Source organism: Scyliorhinus canicula, chromosome 30, assembly GCF_902713615.1.
Source record: "Scyliorhinus canicula chromosome 30, sScyCan1.1, whole genome shotgun sequence".
Classification (NCBI taxonomy): Eukaryota; Metazoa; Chordata; class Chondrichthyes; order Carcharhiniformes; family Scyliorhinidae; genus Scyliorhinus; species Scyliorhinus canicula.
Genome location: NC_052175.1, coordinates 11,044,272 through 11,062,133, shown reverse-complemented (window position 1 = coordinate 11,062,133; position 17,862 = coordinate 11,044,272). Strand labels below are relative to the sequence as shown.

The 17,862-nt window shown below is 54.6% G+C and overlaps 1 protein-coding gene across 1 annotated transcript; it reads right to left on the bottom strand.

Annotated features, from left to right (window-relative positions):
• Window positions 1-1,150: 1,150 nt before the first annotated feature.
• On the bottom strand, window positions 1,151-17,605 carry LOC119958691 (zinc finger protein 664-like). The gene is made up of 4 exons (XM_038787267.1): window positions 17,567-17,605; window positions 15,840-16,394; window positions 8,139-8,768; window positions 1,151-1,502 (listed from the first exon to the last, which is right to left on the bottom strand). Exons 2-4 carry the CDS (start codon window positions 16,374-16,376, stop codon window positions 1,176-1,178), a joined length of 1,494 nt encoding a protein of 497 aa, XP_038643195.1. The 5' UTR covers window positions 16,377-16,394; window positions 17,567-17,605; the 3' UTR covers window positions 1,151-1,175.
• Window positions 17,606-17,862: the final 257 nt, after the last annotated feature.

Genomic DNA, 17,862 nt, shown 5'->3' with positions numbered 1-17,862 from the left:
CGACCCGTTCTAAAGTTTACATATCCCTCTGAGACACCACCAATCAACGTGTCCCCTCTCCTTTGTGAATACTGATGCAAAATACTCATTAAGGACCTCACCTACTTCCTCTGGTTCTCCACATAATTTCCCTCCTTTGTCCTCGAGTGGGCCAACTCTTTCTCTAACTACCCTCTTGTTCCTAATATACGTATAAAATGCCTTGGGATTCTCCTTCATCCTGTCTGCCAAGGACATTTAGTGACCCCTTTTTGCCCTCCTAACTCCCTTTTTGCCCTCCTAACTCCCTTTTTGCCCTGCTAACTCCCTGCTTGAGCTGTTTTCTACTGTCCTTGTATTCCTCAAGTTGTTTTCAGTTGCCTTCACCCCACATATGCACCTTTTTTCTTTTGACAAGATTCTCAATTTCCCTGGTCATCCGTGGTTCCCGAATCCTGCCTTTCCTTTTAACCGGCACATACCTGTCCTGCACTCCCATCAACTGCTCCTTAAGACCCCCACATGCCAAGCGTGGATTTACCCTCAAACAACCTCGCCCAAACAGCCTCCAAATCCTGCCTAATCTGGTTGTAGTTCACCCCCCCCCAATTTAGCACCTAAACCCTGGGACAACACTCGTCCTTTTCCATCAGTATCCGTAAGCTTACGGAATTGTGGTCACTGTTCTCGTAGGTAAACTATGTCAGCCTTAAGGCTTCTTAAATGGGCGAAGGCTCTCGATCTGTTCACTGGGCCGTTAAGTCCCCTTACGTTCCAGGTAACAATCCTGGTGGGGGTTTTCTGACCCCCCCCCCCCCCCCGGGATTACCTGGTGGGCGCGCTCCTGCCCTCCGGGGTTTCCCTTTGATAGGGGGCCATCCAAAATGGCTGCCGTCGTCGGTCTCGACATGAGGTCGGGCCCCAGCGCTTTCCTTAGAGCAGGGGGCACCCAACATGGCCGCCAGCTATGTGTACGCAGCACGGATGTGCCCCTGCTCTCGGGTGTCGCCCTTTGGTCACAGGCCCTCCCGGGTGGCTGCTCGCGGCGCCATCTTGGTTCCCAGCCCTGCTCCATGCCCGCCGCTGTCTGTCTCGCTGCCCTGTCCTTTCTCCTTCTGTTCTGTACACCCCCCCCCTCCCCCCCGGTCTCCGCTCCCCCTCGCCCCGGATTGGCGCCGCCACGCCTTCCCACGGTGTCACCGAATGGCCAGGTCGCTGAGCTGGTGGCCGGGCCCCCTCGCCCTCCCTCCCTCCCTGGCGTGCGCGCGGCGGTGCTTGCGGAGGTTGGAGGGGTCGACGAAGCCCCGGCCGCAGTCGGGGCACTTCAGGGGCTTCTCCCCGGAGTGGGTGAGGAGGTGCAGCTTGAGCCGGTAGTTCCGGGTGAAGGTGCGGCCGCACTCGGGGCAGGCGAAAGGCCGGGGCCCCGGGGGGGAGGCGGGCCCGGAGTCCGGGGAGACCTGGCCACGGAGGGGGAGCACCGTGTCCAGCTGGGTCACGTCAGGCGCCGGGGTCGGCGGCATCTCCTGGAACAGAGAGGGGGTCACCATTACCATCCACCGGCTAAAACAAAATCAGAGACAAATATAGACAGAAAGAGTGGCTGAGGTAAATATTGGTCCTTTTTGGAAGATGAAATGAAATGAAAATCGCGTATTATCGAGTAGGCTTCAAATGAAGTTACTGTGAAAAGCCCCTAGTCGCCACATTCCGGCGCCTGTACGGGGAGGCTGGTACGGGAATCGAACCGTGCTGCTGGCCTGCTTTCAAAGCCAGCGATTTAGCCCTGTGCTAAACAGATGAGAAGGGAGATTTAATAATGGCAGATGAAGAAATGGCTGAGGAACTGAACAGGTTTTTTGGGTCGGTCTTCACAGTGGAAGACACAAATAACATATAGATTACATAGAATTTACAGTGCAGAAGGAGGCCATTCGGCCCATCGAGTCTTGCACCGGCTCTTGGAAAGAGCACCCTACCCCCTATCCAAGGTCAACACCTCCACCCTATCCCCATTACCCAGTAACCCCAACCCAACACTAAGGGCAATTTTGGATACTAAGGGCAATTTATCATGGCCAATCCACCTAAGCCGCACATCTTTGGACTGTGGGAGGAAACCGGAGCACCCGGAGGAAACCCACGCACACACGGGGAGGATGTGCAGACTCCGCACAGACAGTGACCCAAGCCGGAATCGAACCTGGGACCCTGGAGCTGTGAAGCGATTGTGCTGTCCACAATGCTACTGTGCTGCCCCTAACATGCCAGTGACTGATAGAAATGAGGCTATGACAGGTGAGGACCTTGAGAGGATTGTTATCACTAAGGAGGTAATGATGGGCAAGCTAATGGGGCTAAAGGTAGACAAGTCTCCTGGCCCTGATGGAATGCATCCCAGAGTGCTAAAAGAGATGGCTAGGGAAATTGCAGATGCACTAGTGATAATTTACCAAAATTCACTAGACTCTGGGGTGGTCCCGGTGGATTGATAATGAGCAAACGTGACGCCACTGTTTAAAAAAGGAGGTAGGCAGAAAGCAGGAAACTATAGGCCAGTGAGCTTAACTTCGGTAGTAGGGAAGATGCTGGAATCTATCATCAAGGAAGAAATAGCGAGGCATCTGGATAGAAATTGTCCCATTGGGCAGACGCAGCATGGGTTTAGAAAGGGCAGGTCGTGCCTAACTAATTTAGTGGAATTTTTTGAGGACATTACCAGTGCAGTAGATAACGGGGAGCCGATGGATGTGGTATATCTGGATTTCCAGAAAGCCTTTGACAAGGTGCCACACAAAAGGTTGCTGCATAAGATAAAGATGCATGGCATTAAGGGTAAAGTAGTAGCATGGATAGTATCTTATAGAAACATTTAAAATTATGAAGGGAATAGATAGGATAGATGCGGGCAGGTTGTTTCCACTGGCGGGTGACAGCAGAACTAGGGGGCATAGCCTCAAAATAAGGGAAGTAGATTTAGGACTGAGTTTAGGAGGAACTCCTTCACCCAAAGGGTTGTGAATCTATGGAATTCCTTGCCCAGTGAAGCAGTTGAGGCTCCTTCATTACATGTTTTTAAGGCAAAGATAGATAGTTTTTTGAAGAATAAAGGGATTAAGGGATATGGTGTTCGGGCCGGAAAGTGGAGCTGAGTCCACAAAAGATCAGCCATGGTCTCATTGAATGGCGGAGCAGGCTCGAGGGGCCAGATGACCGTCTCCTGCTCCTAGTTTTTATGTTCTTGTCGCCCCCCCCGACCTCGCCGGGCGATAGCCGACTCCCCAAATGGTCAATCCACAGCCTAGCTAACCCAGCCTAGCCGTGGTGCTACAGTAATACTTGCAGCCTCGTGAACCTCAAAGTGATGTCTCCACCCAAAAAGCCACTTATTGGGGTGGCACGGTGGGTTAGCACTGCTGCCTCACGGCGCCAGGGACGCGGGTTCGATTCCAACCTCGGGTCGCTGTCTGTGCGGAGTCTGCACGTCCTCCCCGTGTCTGCGTGGGTTTCCTCCGGGTGCTCCGGTTTCCTCCCACAGTCCAAAGATGTGCAGGTTAGGTGGATTGGCCGTGCTAAATTGTCCCTTAGTGTCCAAAGATGTGCAGGTTAGGTGGATTGGCCGTGCTAAATTGTCCCTTAGTGTCCAAAGATGTGCCCGTATCGGCTCTTTGAAAGATTTGTCCAATTAGTTCCCCCCCAGCCCCATCTCTCTGTGAATTCCCGCTTTTGAAAGTTCCTAAGGGGGTGGGCGGAAACCCTTTCTCCTCATTTACCCCCCGTCCAAACCCCTTTTGTGATTTCCGAGTAAATCGCCCCCTCAAACTTTCTCCGCTCGAAGGAGACCAATCCCATTACCCCACTCCCTATCTCTGTAACCTCCTCCAGCCCCTACACCCGCTCCCTATCTCTGTAACCTCCTCCAGCCCCTACACCCCCTCCCTATCTCTGTAACCCTCCTCCAGCCCCTACACCCTCCTCCCTATCTCTGTAACCTCCTCCAGCCCCTACACCCCCTCCCTATCTCTGTAACCTCCTCCAGCCCCTACACCCCCCTCCCTATCTCTGTAACCTCCTCCAGCCCCTACACCCCCCTCCCTATCTCTGTAACCTCCTCCAGCCCCTACACCCCCTCCCTATCTCTGTAACCTCCTCCAGCCCTTACACCCCCTCCCTATCTCTGTAACATCCTCCAGCCCCTACACCCCCTCCCTATCTCTGTAACCTCCTCCAGCCCCTACACCCTCTCCCTATCTCTGTAACCTCCAGCCCCTACACCCCCTCCCTATCTCTGTAACCTCCTCCAGCCCCCTACACTCCCTCCCTATCTCTGTAACCTCCTCCAGCCCCTACACCCCCCTCCCTATCTCTGTAACCTCCTCCAGCCCCTACACCCCCACTCCCTATCTCTGTAACCCCCTCCAGCCCCTACACCCCCTCCCTATCTCTGTAACCTCCTCCATCCCCTACACCCCCTCCCTATCTCTGTAACCTCCTCCAGCCCCTACACCCCCTCCCTATCTCTGTAACCTCCTCCACCCCCTACACCCCCTCCCTATCTCTGTAACCTCCTCCAGACCCTACAATCCTCCCTATCTCTGTAACCTCCTCCAGCCCCTACACCCCCTCCCTATCTCTGTAACCTCCTCCAGCCCTACACCCCCTCCCTATCTCTGTAACCTCCTCCAGCCCCTACACCCCCTCCCTATCTCTGTAACCTCCTCCAGCCCCTACAACCCCTCCCTATCTCTGTAACCCTCCAGCCCCTACACCCCCTCCCTATCTCTGTAACCTCCTCCAGCCCCCTACACCCCCTCCCTATCTCTGTAACCTCCTCCAGCCCCTACACCCCCTCCCTATCTCTGTAACCTCCTCCGGCCCCTACACCCCCTCCCTATCTCTGTAACCTCCTCCAGCTCTGGAATTCCCTTCTTAAACCTCTCCACCTCTCTGTGGATTTTGTCCCGGTCTCCCCTCTCCTCCTTTCGGCCGCTTCAGCCTCTTTGACGGAGCCTTTGGCTGTTTGGCAAATCGTCTTTTGTGGCTTTGGGTGAGTTTGGAATCTGCTAATTCTGCTGTGGAGACCCTTGGGGCTGCTGCTTACAGGCGACTTACAAACACAGTGTCTGATCGGGTCAAGCACACCACCCATACCGTCATAGAAAGGTTACAGCGCAGGAGGAAGCCATTCAGCCCATCTTCTCCCATGCCAGCCCAAGGGCACCCAGGGCAGCACAGTAGCATGGTGGATAGCACAATCGCTTCACAGCTCCAGGGTCCCAGGTTCGATTCCCGGCTGGGTCACTGTCTGTGCGGAGTCTGCACATCCTCCCTGTGTGTGTGCGTGGGATTCCTCCGGGTGCTCCGGTTTCCTCCCACAGTCCAAAGATGTACAGGGTTAGGTGGATTGGCCATGCTAAATTGTCCCTTAGTGTCCAAAATTGCCCTTAGTGTTGGGTGGGGGTTACTGGGTTATGGGGATAGGGTGGAGGTGTTAACCTTGGGTAGGGTGCTCTTTCCAAGAGCCGGTGCAGACTCGATGGGCCGAATGGCCTCCTTCTGCACTGTAAATTCTATGAAAAAGAAAAGTGCCGCTTCTAATCCCGCCTTCCTGCTCCCGGCCCACAGCCCTGTAACTTGCAGCACTCAAGTTTCAGATCCAGGTACTTATTAAAAAGACTTTCGGGTCAGTAAATCATGTCCACGTGTTTTGGGCATGCCCGAAGCTGAGAGGGTTTCGCTAAGGCAACGTCCACGGTGCGAAAAACGCGGGTGGTGCCGAGTCTGGAGGTGGCGATCTTTGGAGTGTCGGATGATCCGGGAGTTCAGGGGGCGGAAGAGGCCGACATCCTGGCCTTTGCCTCCCTGGTAGCTAACAAATCTTGTTAGGGGCTGGTTTAACTCACTCGGCTAAATCGCTGGCTTTTAAAGCAGACCAAGCAGGCCAGCAGCACTGTTTGATTCCCGTACCAGCCTCCCCGAACAGGCGCCGGAATGTGGCGACTAGGGGCTTTTCACAGTAACTTCATTGAAGCCTACAGTCCAAAGATGTGCGGGTTAGGTGGATTGGCCAAGCTAAATTGCCCGTAGTGTCCTTATAAAAAGTAAGGTTAAGGGGGGGGTTGTTGGGTTACGGGTATAGGGTGGATACGTGGGTTTGAGTAGGGTGATCATGGCTCGGCACAACATTGAGGGCCGAAGGGCCTGTTCTGTGCTGTTCTGTACTGTATAAGCCATTTTCATTTCATTTTCATTTTTTTAATGTGGAGGGACTCGAAGCCCCCCCCCCCGAGTGTAGAGGCCTGGGTTGGTGACGTGGCTGGGTTTCTCAGACTCGAGAAAATAAATTTCGCCTTAAAGCGGGTCAACGTCAGTGTTCTCCCGGAGGTGGCAGCCGTTCGTCGGCTGCTCCAGCAGGGGAAACAATTTTATCCTGCCCACTCTATCTCTTCCCCTCGTCGTTTTGTCCACCTCACTTAAGTCACCCCCTCGGCCTTCTGAGTTTCCCAGGAAAATAACCCCAACCTTTTTTGGGCGGTGCGTCCCAAGCTAAACGCCCACCGCAGTCACTCTGGGAGAGGCAGCAGTATTCAGGCTGGTGTGAAATTATCACGTCCCAGCCCGACGCTTCTCGGTGTGGTTAAGGCTTCAAGTTATTAAAAAAAACTACTGAAGGCACCAGAGGAGAAAGAAAAAAATCCGCGGACGCATTTACAAGAGTCACACGGACTCAAGGTCTCTCTCCACAGATCTTGCCAGATTTGCTGTATCTTTCCAGCATTTTCTGTTTCCATTACATGTCTTTCCTGCTGAATTTTTTTTTTTAACCCTGATTTTGGACATTAGAAATTTCAGTTACTGAAAAAAAAAATTTCAAAAAAGAGAGCAATTTGGAGTCATTCGTTTGGCGGGGGGCGGGGTGGGGGCGGATGGTAGCCATTTCACTACAATAGTATTCGGCGACACACAATGTTACGGGAAAGATAAACAATTTCACACCATTGGAAGGCCTACTCTAATGTCACTTGCAGGGGTCGTGTACAGACACAAAATGGAGACACTTTCATAATGAGGTTTCCCAGAGGAGTTGGTGGACAACGGACGATGAACCTCAGATTCTGCAGATAATAGAAATCTCGACCAGTTCTGTCGAACGAGACATTTCTCTTTTTTCCCGTCACTGGCAAGCCTCACGTGTCGCAGGTGGGACCTTGAGACATCAGGTCTCTAGCCTTGGGGGGGGGGGGGGGGGGGTCCCAACAGCAGTCTGTAGGCACGTCACTCTCCTGCTGTTAGGACCCTGGGCTCTGTGACCCCCAAGCAGAGGTCCCCCCTCCCTCCCCCAAGGCAGAGATCGGTCTGAAGGCGGGGGGGAGGGGGGGGGGGGGGGGAGCTGCCGATCCCACTATATAAGGATGGACTCTTCGATTTGGCAAATAGAATCTCTTTAAGCGTGTCCAATTGGCAAAGGCTCGAACAAAGGAATCTCTTCCCGCACACGAGGATGATGGCTGGGCTGGATCTTCCCTTTGACAACAAGGCTTCTTAATAAAGCCTCTTTAATCCCAGATCCATCTTGAATGAGGGCGGCAGCAGCGTAAAGCTTGAGCTGAATTTCTGATCAGATTTTTCTTAACCTGTTAATGTGGGCGTCGCCGGCTCAGCCGGCATTTGATGGCCATCCGTAATTGCCCCTCGAGGAGGTTGGGGGGGGGGGGGGGAAGGAGCCGCCGTCTTGAACCCTCTGCAGTCCCCGTGTGGTGTAGGTACACCCACCGTGCTGTTAGGGAGGGAGGTCCGGGATTCTGACCCCGGCGACAGTGAAGGAACGGCCGATATATTCCCGAGTCGGGATGGCGAGCGGCTCGGAGGGGAGGGGGGGGAAACTAGCAGGTGGGGGGGGGGGGTGTTCCCCGTGTGTCTGCCGCCCCCCCCCCTCGTCCTTCTAGATGGTAGAGGTGGCGGGTTTGGAAGGTGCTGTCGGAGGCGAGGTCTTGTAGACGGTAGTGTTCCCCTGCCACTCGCTACCGGGAATCACACGACTTGGTGTATTTCGGGGTGACTCCCCTGCTAATGATAACCCCCCCCCCCCTCCCCCTCCCACCCAGCCGGGAATCAGTGCCCAAACACCAGGGGGGTCAAAGGACCGCCAACGCCTCACTCACCGCGTCTCGGCCGCCACCGGTGGCGTCTGGTGCGTGGATCCTCCTGTGCTTGCGGAGGCTGGACGGGTTGCTGAAGCCCTTGGGGCACGCGGGGCAGCGGAAGGGCTTCTCGCCCATGTGCGTGCCCTTGTGGTTGCGGAGGCTGGACGGGTCGACGAACCCCTTGCCGCACACGGGGCACCGGAAGGGCTTGTCGCCGGTGTGGGTGCGCTCGTGCTTGCGCAGGTTGCACTGCTTGTTGAAGTCCGTGCCGCAGACGGCGCACCGGAAGGGCTTCTCGCCGGTGTGGGTGCGCTGGTGGGCCACCAGGGTGGAGGACTGGCTGAACTCCTTGCCGCAGGCGGGGCACTGGAAGGGCTTCTCGCCGGTGTGGGTGCGCTCGTGCTTGCGCAGGTTGGACGAGTTGCTGAAGCCTTTGCCGCACTCGGCGCAGGTGATGGGCCGCTCGCCCGTGTGGACCCGCAGGTGGAGCTTGAGCCGCGAGTTCTGGTCAAAGCCCTTGCCGCACTCGGGGCAGCGGAAGCGTTTCGGGCCCTCCTCCGGCCACCAGGGGCGCTGCGGCGTCCACTCCGCGCCGGCCTGGCCCGAGTCCGGCTCCTGCGAATTCACCGCTCGATCCATCAGCCTCTCCTGTAAGAGAGAGCTCACAGTTACAACCTGGGGGGGGTCCTCGCTCACACTGCCTGTCCACAGAATGCACCGAGACTCCATTCAGATGGAGGTGCCACCCCCCCCCTTCCCTATAGGAGCAGAATCAGGCCATTCGGCCCATCCAGTCTGCTCCGCCACTCAACGCTCGCAGTTAAGCCAGGGGACTACGGACCAGTGAGTCTCACGTCAGTGGTGGAGAAACTATTGGAGAAACCTCGGAAGGAGAGAATCTATCTCCGCTTGGAGAGGCAAGGTTCAATCAGGAGTAGTCGGCATGGCTTTGTCAGAGGGAGGTCATGCCGAACAAATCTGATTGAATTAATTGAGGATATGACCAGATGTGTAGATGAGGGTAGTGCGGTGGATGCAGTTTATATGGATTTCAGCAAAGCCTTTGACAAAATTCCACGTGGGACTTATATATATGGGTCCCAGGTTCGATTCCCGGCTGGGTCACTGTCTGTGCAGAGTCTGCACGTCCTCCCCGTGTGTGCGTGGGTTTCCTCCGGGTGCTCCGGTTTCCTCCCGCAGTCCAAAGATGTGCGGGTTAGGTGGATTGGCCATGCTAAATTGCCCGTAGTGTCCTAAAAAGTAAGGTTGGGGGGGGTTGTTGGGTTACGGGTATAGGGTGGATACGTGGGTTTGAGTAGGGTGATCATGGCTCGGCACAACATCGAGGGCCGAAGGGTCTGTTCTGTGCTGTACTGTTCTATGTTCTAGAGGCAAATACACATGGGATACAGGGGAACTTGATATGGTGGAAGATATAGGAGGGATTGGCTTAGCTGTAGGAGACAGAGGGTGATGACAGGCGGCTGATTTAGTGACTGGAAGCCAGTGTCCAGTGGGGTACCACAGGGATCTGTGCTGGGCCCCCCTATTGGTTGTCATTTAGACAAACGACATGGATGAGTATGTGGGGGGGTGGGATCAGTAAGTTTGCGGACGACACAACGATTGGCCGGGTGGTTAACAGTGAGGTTGAGAGTCTTGGGTCACAGAAAGATACGGACGGGATGGTCAAATGGGTGTCTCTTTAAATGCTTTAGTTCATAGAACATAGAGCACAGAAAAATACAGCACAGAACAGGCCCTTCGGCCCCACGATGTGCCGAACTATTGTCCCAGATTAAGAGCAAATTAATCTACACCCCATCATTCTACCGTAATCCATGTACCTATCCAATAGCCGCTTTGAAGGTCCCTAATGTTTCCGACTCAACTACTTCCACAGGCAGTGCATTCCATGCCCCCACTACTCTCTGGGTAAAGAACCTACCTCTGACATCCCCTCTATATCTTCCACCATTTATCTTAAATTTATGTCCCCTTGTAATGGTGTGTTCCACCCGGGGAAAAAGACTCTGACTGTCTATCTATTCCCCTGATTATCTTATAAACCTCTATCCAGTCGCCCCTCATCCTTCTCCGTTCTAATGAGAAAAGGCCTAGCACCCTCAACCTTTCCTCGTAAGACCTACTCTCCATTCCAGGCAACATCCTGGTAAATCTCCTTTGCACCTTTTCCAAAGCTTCCACATCCTTCCTAAAATGAGGTGACCAGAACTGCACACAGTACTCCAAATGAGGCCTGACCAAGGTTTTGTACAGCTGCATCATCACCTCACGGCTCTTAAATTCAATCCCTCTGCTAATGAACGCTAGCACACCATAGGCCTTCTTCACAGCTCTATCCACTTGAGTGGCAACTTTCAAAGATCTATGAACATAGACCCCAAGATCTCTCTGCTCCTCCACATTGCCAAGAACCCTACCGTTAACCCTGTATTCCGCATTCATACTTGTCCTTCCAAAATGGACAACCTCACACTTTTCAGGGTTAAACTCCATCTGCCACTTCTCAGTCCAGCTCTGCATCCTATCTATGTCTCTTTGCAGCCGACAACAGCCCCCCTCACTATCCACAACACCAATCTATCTATCCTAATCAAGCAGTGTCTTTCCAGATACTCAGAAATCCTATCCCCTCAGTACCCTTTCCATTACTTTGTAAGGCTAACTGGCCTGTAATTCCCAGGGTTATCCCTATTCCCTTTTTGAACAGGGGCACGACATTCGCCACTCTGCAATCCCCTGGCACCACCCCTGTTGACAGTGAGGACGAAAAGATCATTGCCAACGGCTCTGCAATTTCATTTCTTGCTTCCCATAGAATCCTTGGATATATCCCGTCAGGCCCGGGGGACTTGTCTATCCTCAAATTTTTTTTAAATGCCCAACACATCTTCCTTCCTAACAAGTATCTCCTCGAGCTTACCAGTCTGTTTCACACTGTCCTCTCCAACAACATGGCCCCTCTCGTTTGTAAATACTGAAGAAAAGTACTCGTTCAAGACCTCTCTTATCTCTTCAGGACTCAATACACAATCTCCCGCTACTGTCCTTGATTGAACCCACCCACGCTCTCGTCATTCTCATATTTCTCACATATGTGTAAAAGGCCTTGGGGTTTTCCTTGATCCTACCTGCCGAAGATTTTTCATGCCCTCTCTTAGCTCTCCTAATCCCTTTCTTCAGTTCCCTCCTGGCTAGCTTGTATACCTCCAGCGCCCTGTCTGAACCTTGTTTCCTTCAGCCTTACAGTAAGTCTCCTTCTTCCTCTTAACAAGACATTCAACCTCTCTTGTCAACCATGGTTCCCTCACCCGACCATCTCTTCCCTGCCTGACAGGGACATACATATCAAAGACACGTAGTACCTGTTCCTTGAACAAGTTCCAAATTTCAATTGTGTCCTTCCCTGACAGCCTATGTTCCCAGCTTATGCACTTCAATTCTTGTCTGACAGCATTGTATTTACCCTTCCCCCAATTATAAACCTTGCCCTATTGCACGCCCATATCCCTCTCCATTACTAAAGTGAAAGTCACAGAATTGTGGTCACTATCTCCAAAATGCTCCCCCACAAATCTAACAAATCTATCACTTGCCCTGGTTCATTGCCAAGTACCAAATCCAATAGCCCCCCCTCTGGTCGGACAATCTACATACTGTGTTAGAAAAGCTTCCTGGACACACTGCACAAACACCACCCCATCCAAACTATTTGATCCAAAGAGTTTACACTCAATAATTGGGAAGTTGAAGTCACCCTTGCCTACTACCCTGTGACTTCTAGACCTTTCCAAATTCCAATCTGTTCCTCCACATCTCTGCTGCTATTGGGAGGCCCATAGAAAACTCCCAACAAGGTGACTGCTCCTTTCCTATTTCTGACCAACCTATACTACCTCAGTAGGCAGATCCTCCTCGAACTACCTTTCTAAAACTGTTATACTAGCTCTAATTAACAATGCCACCCCCCCCCCACCTCTTTTACCACCCTCCCTAATCTTATTGAAACATCTATAACCACGAACCTCCAACAACCATTTCTGCCCCTCTTCTATCCAAGTTTTCGTGATGGCCACCACATCGTACTCCCAAGTACCGATCCATGCCTTAAGTTCACCCACCTTATTCCTGATGCTTCTTGCGTTGAAGTATATACACTTCAACCCATCTCCTTGCCTGCAAGTACTCTCCTTTGTCATTGTTACCTTCCCCACTGTATCACTACACGCTTTGACATCCTGAACATCGGCTATCTTGGTTGCTGGACTACAAATCCGGTTCCCATTCCCCTGCCAAATGAATTTAAACCCTCCCGAAGAGTACTAGAAAACCTCCCTCCCAGGATATTGGTGCCCCTCTGGTTCAGATGCAACCCGTCCTGCTTGTACAGGTCCCACCTTCCCCAGAATGCGCTCCAATTATCTAAATACCTGAAGCCCTCCCTCCTACACCATTCCTGCAGCCACGTGTTCAACTGCACTCTCTCCCTATTCCTAACCTCGCTATCACGTGGCACCGGCAACAAACCAGATATGACAACTCTGTCTGTCCTGGCCTTTAACTTCCAGCCTAACTCCCTAAACTTGTTTATTACATCCACACCCCTTTTCCTACCTACGTTGTTGGGAACAATGTGCAACAGTACAGCACAGTACAGGCCCTTCGGCCCACGATGTTCTGCCGACCATTTATCCTAATCCAAGATCAACCTAACGTACACCCCTTCAATTCACTGCTGTCCATGTGCCTGACCAAAAGTCGCTGAAATGCACCAACCTTCGTGTCATCGGCAAACTTCCTAACCCACCCTTCCACTTCCGCATCCAAATCATTTATTAAAAACCACAAAGAGCAGAGGTCCCAGAACAGATCCTTGCGGGACACCACTGGTCACCGACCTCCAGGCGGAATACTTTCCTTCCACTACCCACTTGCTGTCTTCCTTATGCCAGCCAATTGTGTATCCAGACAGCCATATTGTCCTGCATCATGCCCCCTAACTTTCTGAATGAGCCTACCATGGGGAACCTGGTCAAATGCCTTACTAAAATCCAGATACACCACATCCGCTACCTGACCTTCATCAATGTGTCTCGTAAGATGTGCAGGTTAGTTGGATTGGCCGTGCTAAATTGTCCCTTAGTGTCCAAAGATGTGCAGGTTAGGTGGATTGGCCGTGCTAAATTGTCCCTTAGTGTCCAAAGATGTGCAGGTTAGGTGGATTGGCCGTGCTAAATTGTCCCTTAGTGTCCAAAGATGTGCAGGTTAGGTGGATTGGCCGTGCTAAATTGTCCCTTAGTGTCCAAAGATGTGCAGGTTAGGTGGATTGGCCGCGCTAAATTGTCCCTTAGTGTCCAAAGATGTACAGGTTAGGTGGATTGGCCGTGCTAAATTGTCCCTTAGTGTCCAAAGATGTGCAGGTTAGGTGGATTGGCCGTGCTAAATTGTCCCTTAGTGTCCAAAGATGTGCAGGTTAGGTGGATTGGCCGTGCTAAATTGTCCCTTAGTATCCAAAGATGTACAGGTTAGGTGGATTAGCCGTGCTAAATTGTCCCTTAGTGTCCAAAGATGTGCAGGTTAGGTGGATTGGCCGTGCTAAATTGTCCCTTAGTATCCAAAGATGTGCAGGTTAGGTGGATTGGCCATGCTAAATTGCTCCTTAGTGTCCAAAGATGTACAGGTTAGGTGGATTGGCCGTGCTAAATTGTCCCTTAGTGTCCAAAGATGTGCAGGTTAGGTGGATTGGCCGTGCTAAATTGTCCCTTAGTGTCCAAAGATGTACAGGTTAGGTGGATTGGCCGTGCTAAATTGTCCCTTAGTATCCAAAGATGTGCAGGTTAGATGGATTGGCCGTGCTAAATTGTCCCTTAGTGTCCAAAGATGTGCAGGTTAGGTGGATTGGCCGTGCTAAATTGTCCCTTAGTGTCCAAAGATGTGCAGGTTAGGTGGATTGGCCGTGCTAAATTGTCCCTTAGTGTCCAAAGATGTGCAGGTTAGGTGGATTGGCCGTGCTAAATTGTCCCTTAGTGTCCAAAGATGTGCAGGTTAGGTGGATTGGCCGCGCTAAATTGTCCCTTAGTGTCCAAAGATGTACAGGTTAGGTGGATTGGCCGTGCTAAATTGTCCCTTAGTGTCCAAAGATGTGCAGGTTAGGTGGATTGGCCGTGCTAAATTGTCCCTTAGTGTCCAAAGATGTGCAGGTTAGGTGGATTGGCCGTGCTAAATTGTCCCTTAGTATCCAAAGATGTACAGGTTAGGTGGATTAGCCGTGCTAAATTGTCCCTTAGTGTCCAAAGATGTGCAGGTTAGGTGGATTGGCCGTGCTAAATTGTCCCTTAGTATCCAAAGATGTGCAGGTTAGGTGGATTGGCCATGCTAAATTGCCCCTTAGTGTCCAAAGATGTACAGGTTAGGTGGATTGGCCGTGCTAAATTGTCCCTTAGTGTCCAAAGATGTGCAGGTTAGGTGGATTGGCCATGCTAAATTGTCCCTTAGTATCCAAAGATGTGCAGGTTAGGTGGATTGGCCATGCTAAATTGCCCCTTAGTATCCAAAGATGTGCAGGTTAGGTGGATTGGCCATGGGGATTGGGGGTGGTACATCTCCTCCGTCTCCACCCTGTTGGAGCGCCCCCCTCAGGATTTTATTGATACAGGCATGACCAGCTCAACCTTTCCTCATAAAATAACATTTCCCCATGTCAAACACGCCCACCCTCCATCCCAGGGAATGTCATGTATACCTTCTCTGAACTGCTTCTAATCTAATTGAATCCTCTACAGCGGAGACCAACGCAGTCCCAGTACTCCATAGAATCCCGCCACTGCAGGAGGACACCATTCTGCCCATCGAGTCTACATCAACTCTCCAAAAGATCGCTCTACTCAAGCCCACTCCCCCGCCCTATCCCCGTAACACCACCCAACCTGCACATCTTTGGGCATTAAGGGACAATTTAGCATGGCCAATCCACCTAACCTGGACATCTTTGGACACTAAGGGACAATTTAGCATGGCCAATCCACCTGGCCTGTACATCTTTGGACACTAAGGGACAATTTAGCACGTCCAATCCACCTAACCTGGACATCTTTGGACACTAAGGGACAATTTAGCACGGCCAATCCACCCAACCTGTACATCTTTGGACACGAAGGGACAATTTAGCACGGCCAATCCACCTAACCTGGACATCTTTGGACACTAACGGACAATTTAGCACGGCCAATCCACCTGGCCTGTACATCTTTGGACACTAAGGGACAATTTAGCACGGCCAATCCACCTGGCTTGATTCATCAGCTTGTAATGTGGCATCTTACTGACGACCTTCAGGAAGTCTAGATATATTACATCTACCGTGCCACCCTTGTCTACCCTCCTTGGTGGAGCAACCTCATTTGAAATCCATGTTGGCTATTCATCAATCTCATTCTGTCTCTCTGACTTCTCCTTAAGTTGGGGGTTCCCCGTTACTGAGGCCGAGCTTGGTTATCTATACCACCCCCCCCCCCCCCCCCACGGACGGAGGTCCCTCACAGAGATGGGTAGACGCTCGTCATCGGCCCTATCTACAATCATTCCCGTACCAGCCTCCCCGAACAGGGGCCGGAATGTGGCGACTAGGGGCTTTTCACAGTAACTTCATTGAGGCCGACTCGTGACAATAAGCCATTATGATGTGAGCGGCGCTACCTGGTGTTCTCGGCGCCGCTTCTCCGCCGCGTGGTAGAGTTTGTGGATGCCCAGCGCCGAGCGCTGCTTGAACTCGCGGCCGCAGACGCCGCACTGAAGGGGCCAGTCCTCGCTGTGGCGCCGCTGGTGTTTGGTCAGCGAGGACGAGTGGCTGAACTCCTTGCCGCAGCTGGGGCACTTGTACGGCTTGGCGCCGGTGTGGGTCACCTGGTGGCGGCGAAGGGTGGCCGGGCGGCTGAAGGCCCGGCCGCAGGCGGGGCACTGGAAGGGCCTCTCCCCGGAGTGGGTGCGTTGGTGCTGAGCCAGGTGCGAGGGGCAGCCGAAGCGCTTGCCGCAGACGGGGCACGGGAGGGTCCGGCGGTCGCCCCCGCCGTGGGCCGCCAGGTGCAGCTCCAGCCGGCCGTACTGGTCGAAGCTCTTGCCGCAGGCGGAGCAGATGAAGCAGTCGTCGTCCTCGGCCGGCCGCCTGCCGGTCCGCGGCGGAACGGCCTCCTCCACTGGCCGGAGGGCAGAGCCCGCACCCTGTACCGGCTCCATCGTGGAGCTCCGCTGTACCTGGAACAGAGAGAGAACGATTACTGATTCAGTCAGCGCACAAAGAATATCACAGCCTGTGACAGTTCAGGGTGTGACTGTAACCGGCCGCTGGTTACCGGTCGGACCCTCGCTGCCGATTACCGGTCGGACCCTCGCCCCCGGTCGGACCTTCGCCCCCGGTTACCGGTCGGACCTTCGCCCCCGGTTACCGGTCGGACCCTCGCCCCCGGTTACCGGTCGGACCCTCGCCCCCGGTTACGGTCGGACCTTCGCCCCCGGTTACCGGTCGGACCCTCGTCGCCGGTTACCGGTCGGACCCTCGCCGCTGGTTACCGGTCGGACCCTCGCCCCCGGTTACCGGTCGGACCCTCGCCGCTGGTTACCGGTCGGACCCTCGCCCCCGGTTACCGGTCGGACCCTCGCCCCCGGTTACCGGTCGGACCCTCGCCGCTGGTTACCGGTCGGACCCTCGCCCCCGGTTACCGGTCGGACCCTCGCCCCCGGTTACCGGTCGGACCCTCGCCCCCGGTTACCGGTCGGACCCTCGCCCCCGGTTACCGGCCGGACCCTCGCCCCGGTTACCGGTCGGACCCTCGCCCCGGTTACCGGCCGGACCCTCGCCCCCGGTTACCGGTCGGACCCTCGCCGCCGGTTACCGGCCGGACCCTCGCCCCGGTTACCGGTCGGACCTTCGCCCCCGGTTACCGGTCGGACCCTCGCCCCCGGTTACCGGTCGGACCCTCGCCGCCGGTTACCGGTCGGACCCTCGCCGCCGGTTACCGGTCGGACCCTCGCCGCCGGTTACCGGCCGGACCCTCGCCCCGGTTACCGGTCGGACCCTCGCCCCCGGTTACCGGTCGGACCCTCGCCGCCGGTTACCGGTCGGACCCTCGCCGCTGGTTACCGGTCGGACCCTCGCCCCCGGTTACCGGTCGGACCCTCGCCCCCGGTTACCGGTCGGGGTCCGACCTTCGCTGCCAATTCCCCGGTGATTGGGGCCTAGCGGGGAGGCTGCAGCCTGGGGCTGGATTTAGCCCCGCCCCCCCCGGGGGGAGCCCCGCCCTCAGGTGTCTCCGCCCTCCGCCCCGCCCCGCCCCGCCCCGCCCCCCCCCCGCTCCGGGGTCTCCGCCCCCAGCCCCTGCTGCCCCCGGGGCTTCTGGAACATTCCGCGGGTTGAAGCTGGAACCTACCCGGTTGGACCGGAAGCCGCCCCGCCGAGTGCCCGCCCCCCCCCCGCGGGTAGCCAATCAGCGGCCGGGGCGACCCCGGGTCCCGCCCCCTTCGCCCGGTCCGCCAATCGGAAACGGCGCGGTGGGAGACCCCACCCACCCTCCGGCAGTCGCGGCGTCTCCGCCAATCGGGAGCCCGGGTTTCAGCCTCTGCGCCAATCAGCGGCCGCGGGCAGGGGCTCCGCCAGTCAGGAACGGCGCTGTCTCTCCCCCACCGCCTCCCCACCCAAACCCGCCAATCAGCGGTCGAGGTGTGT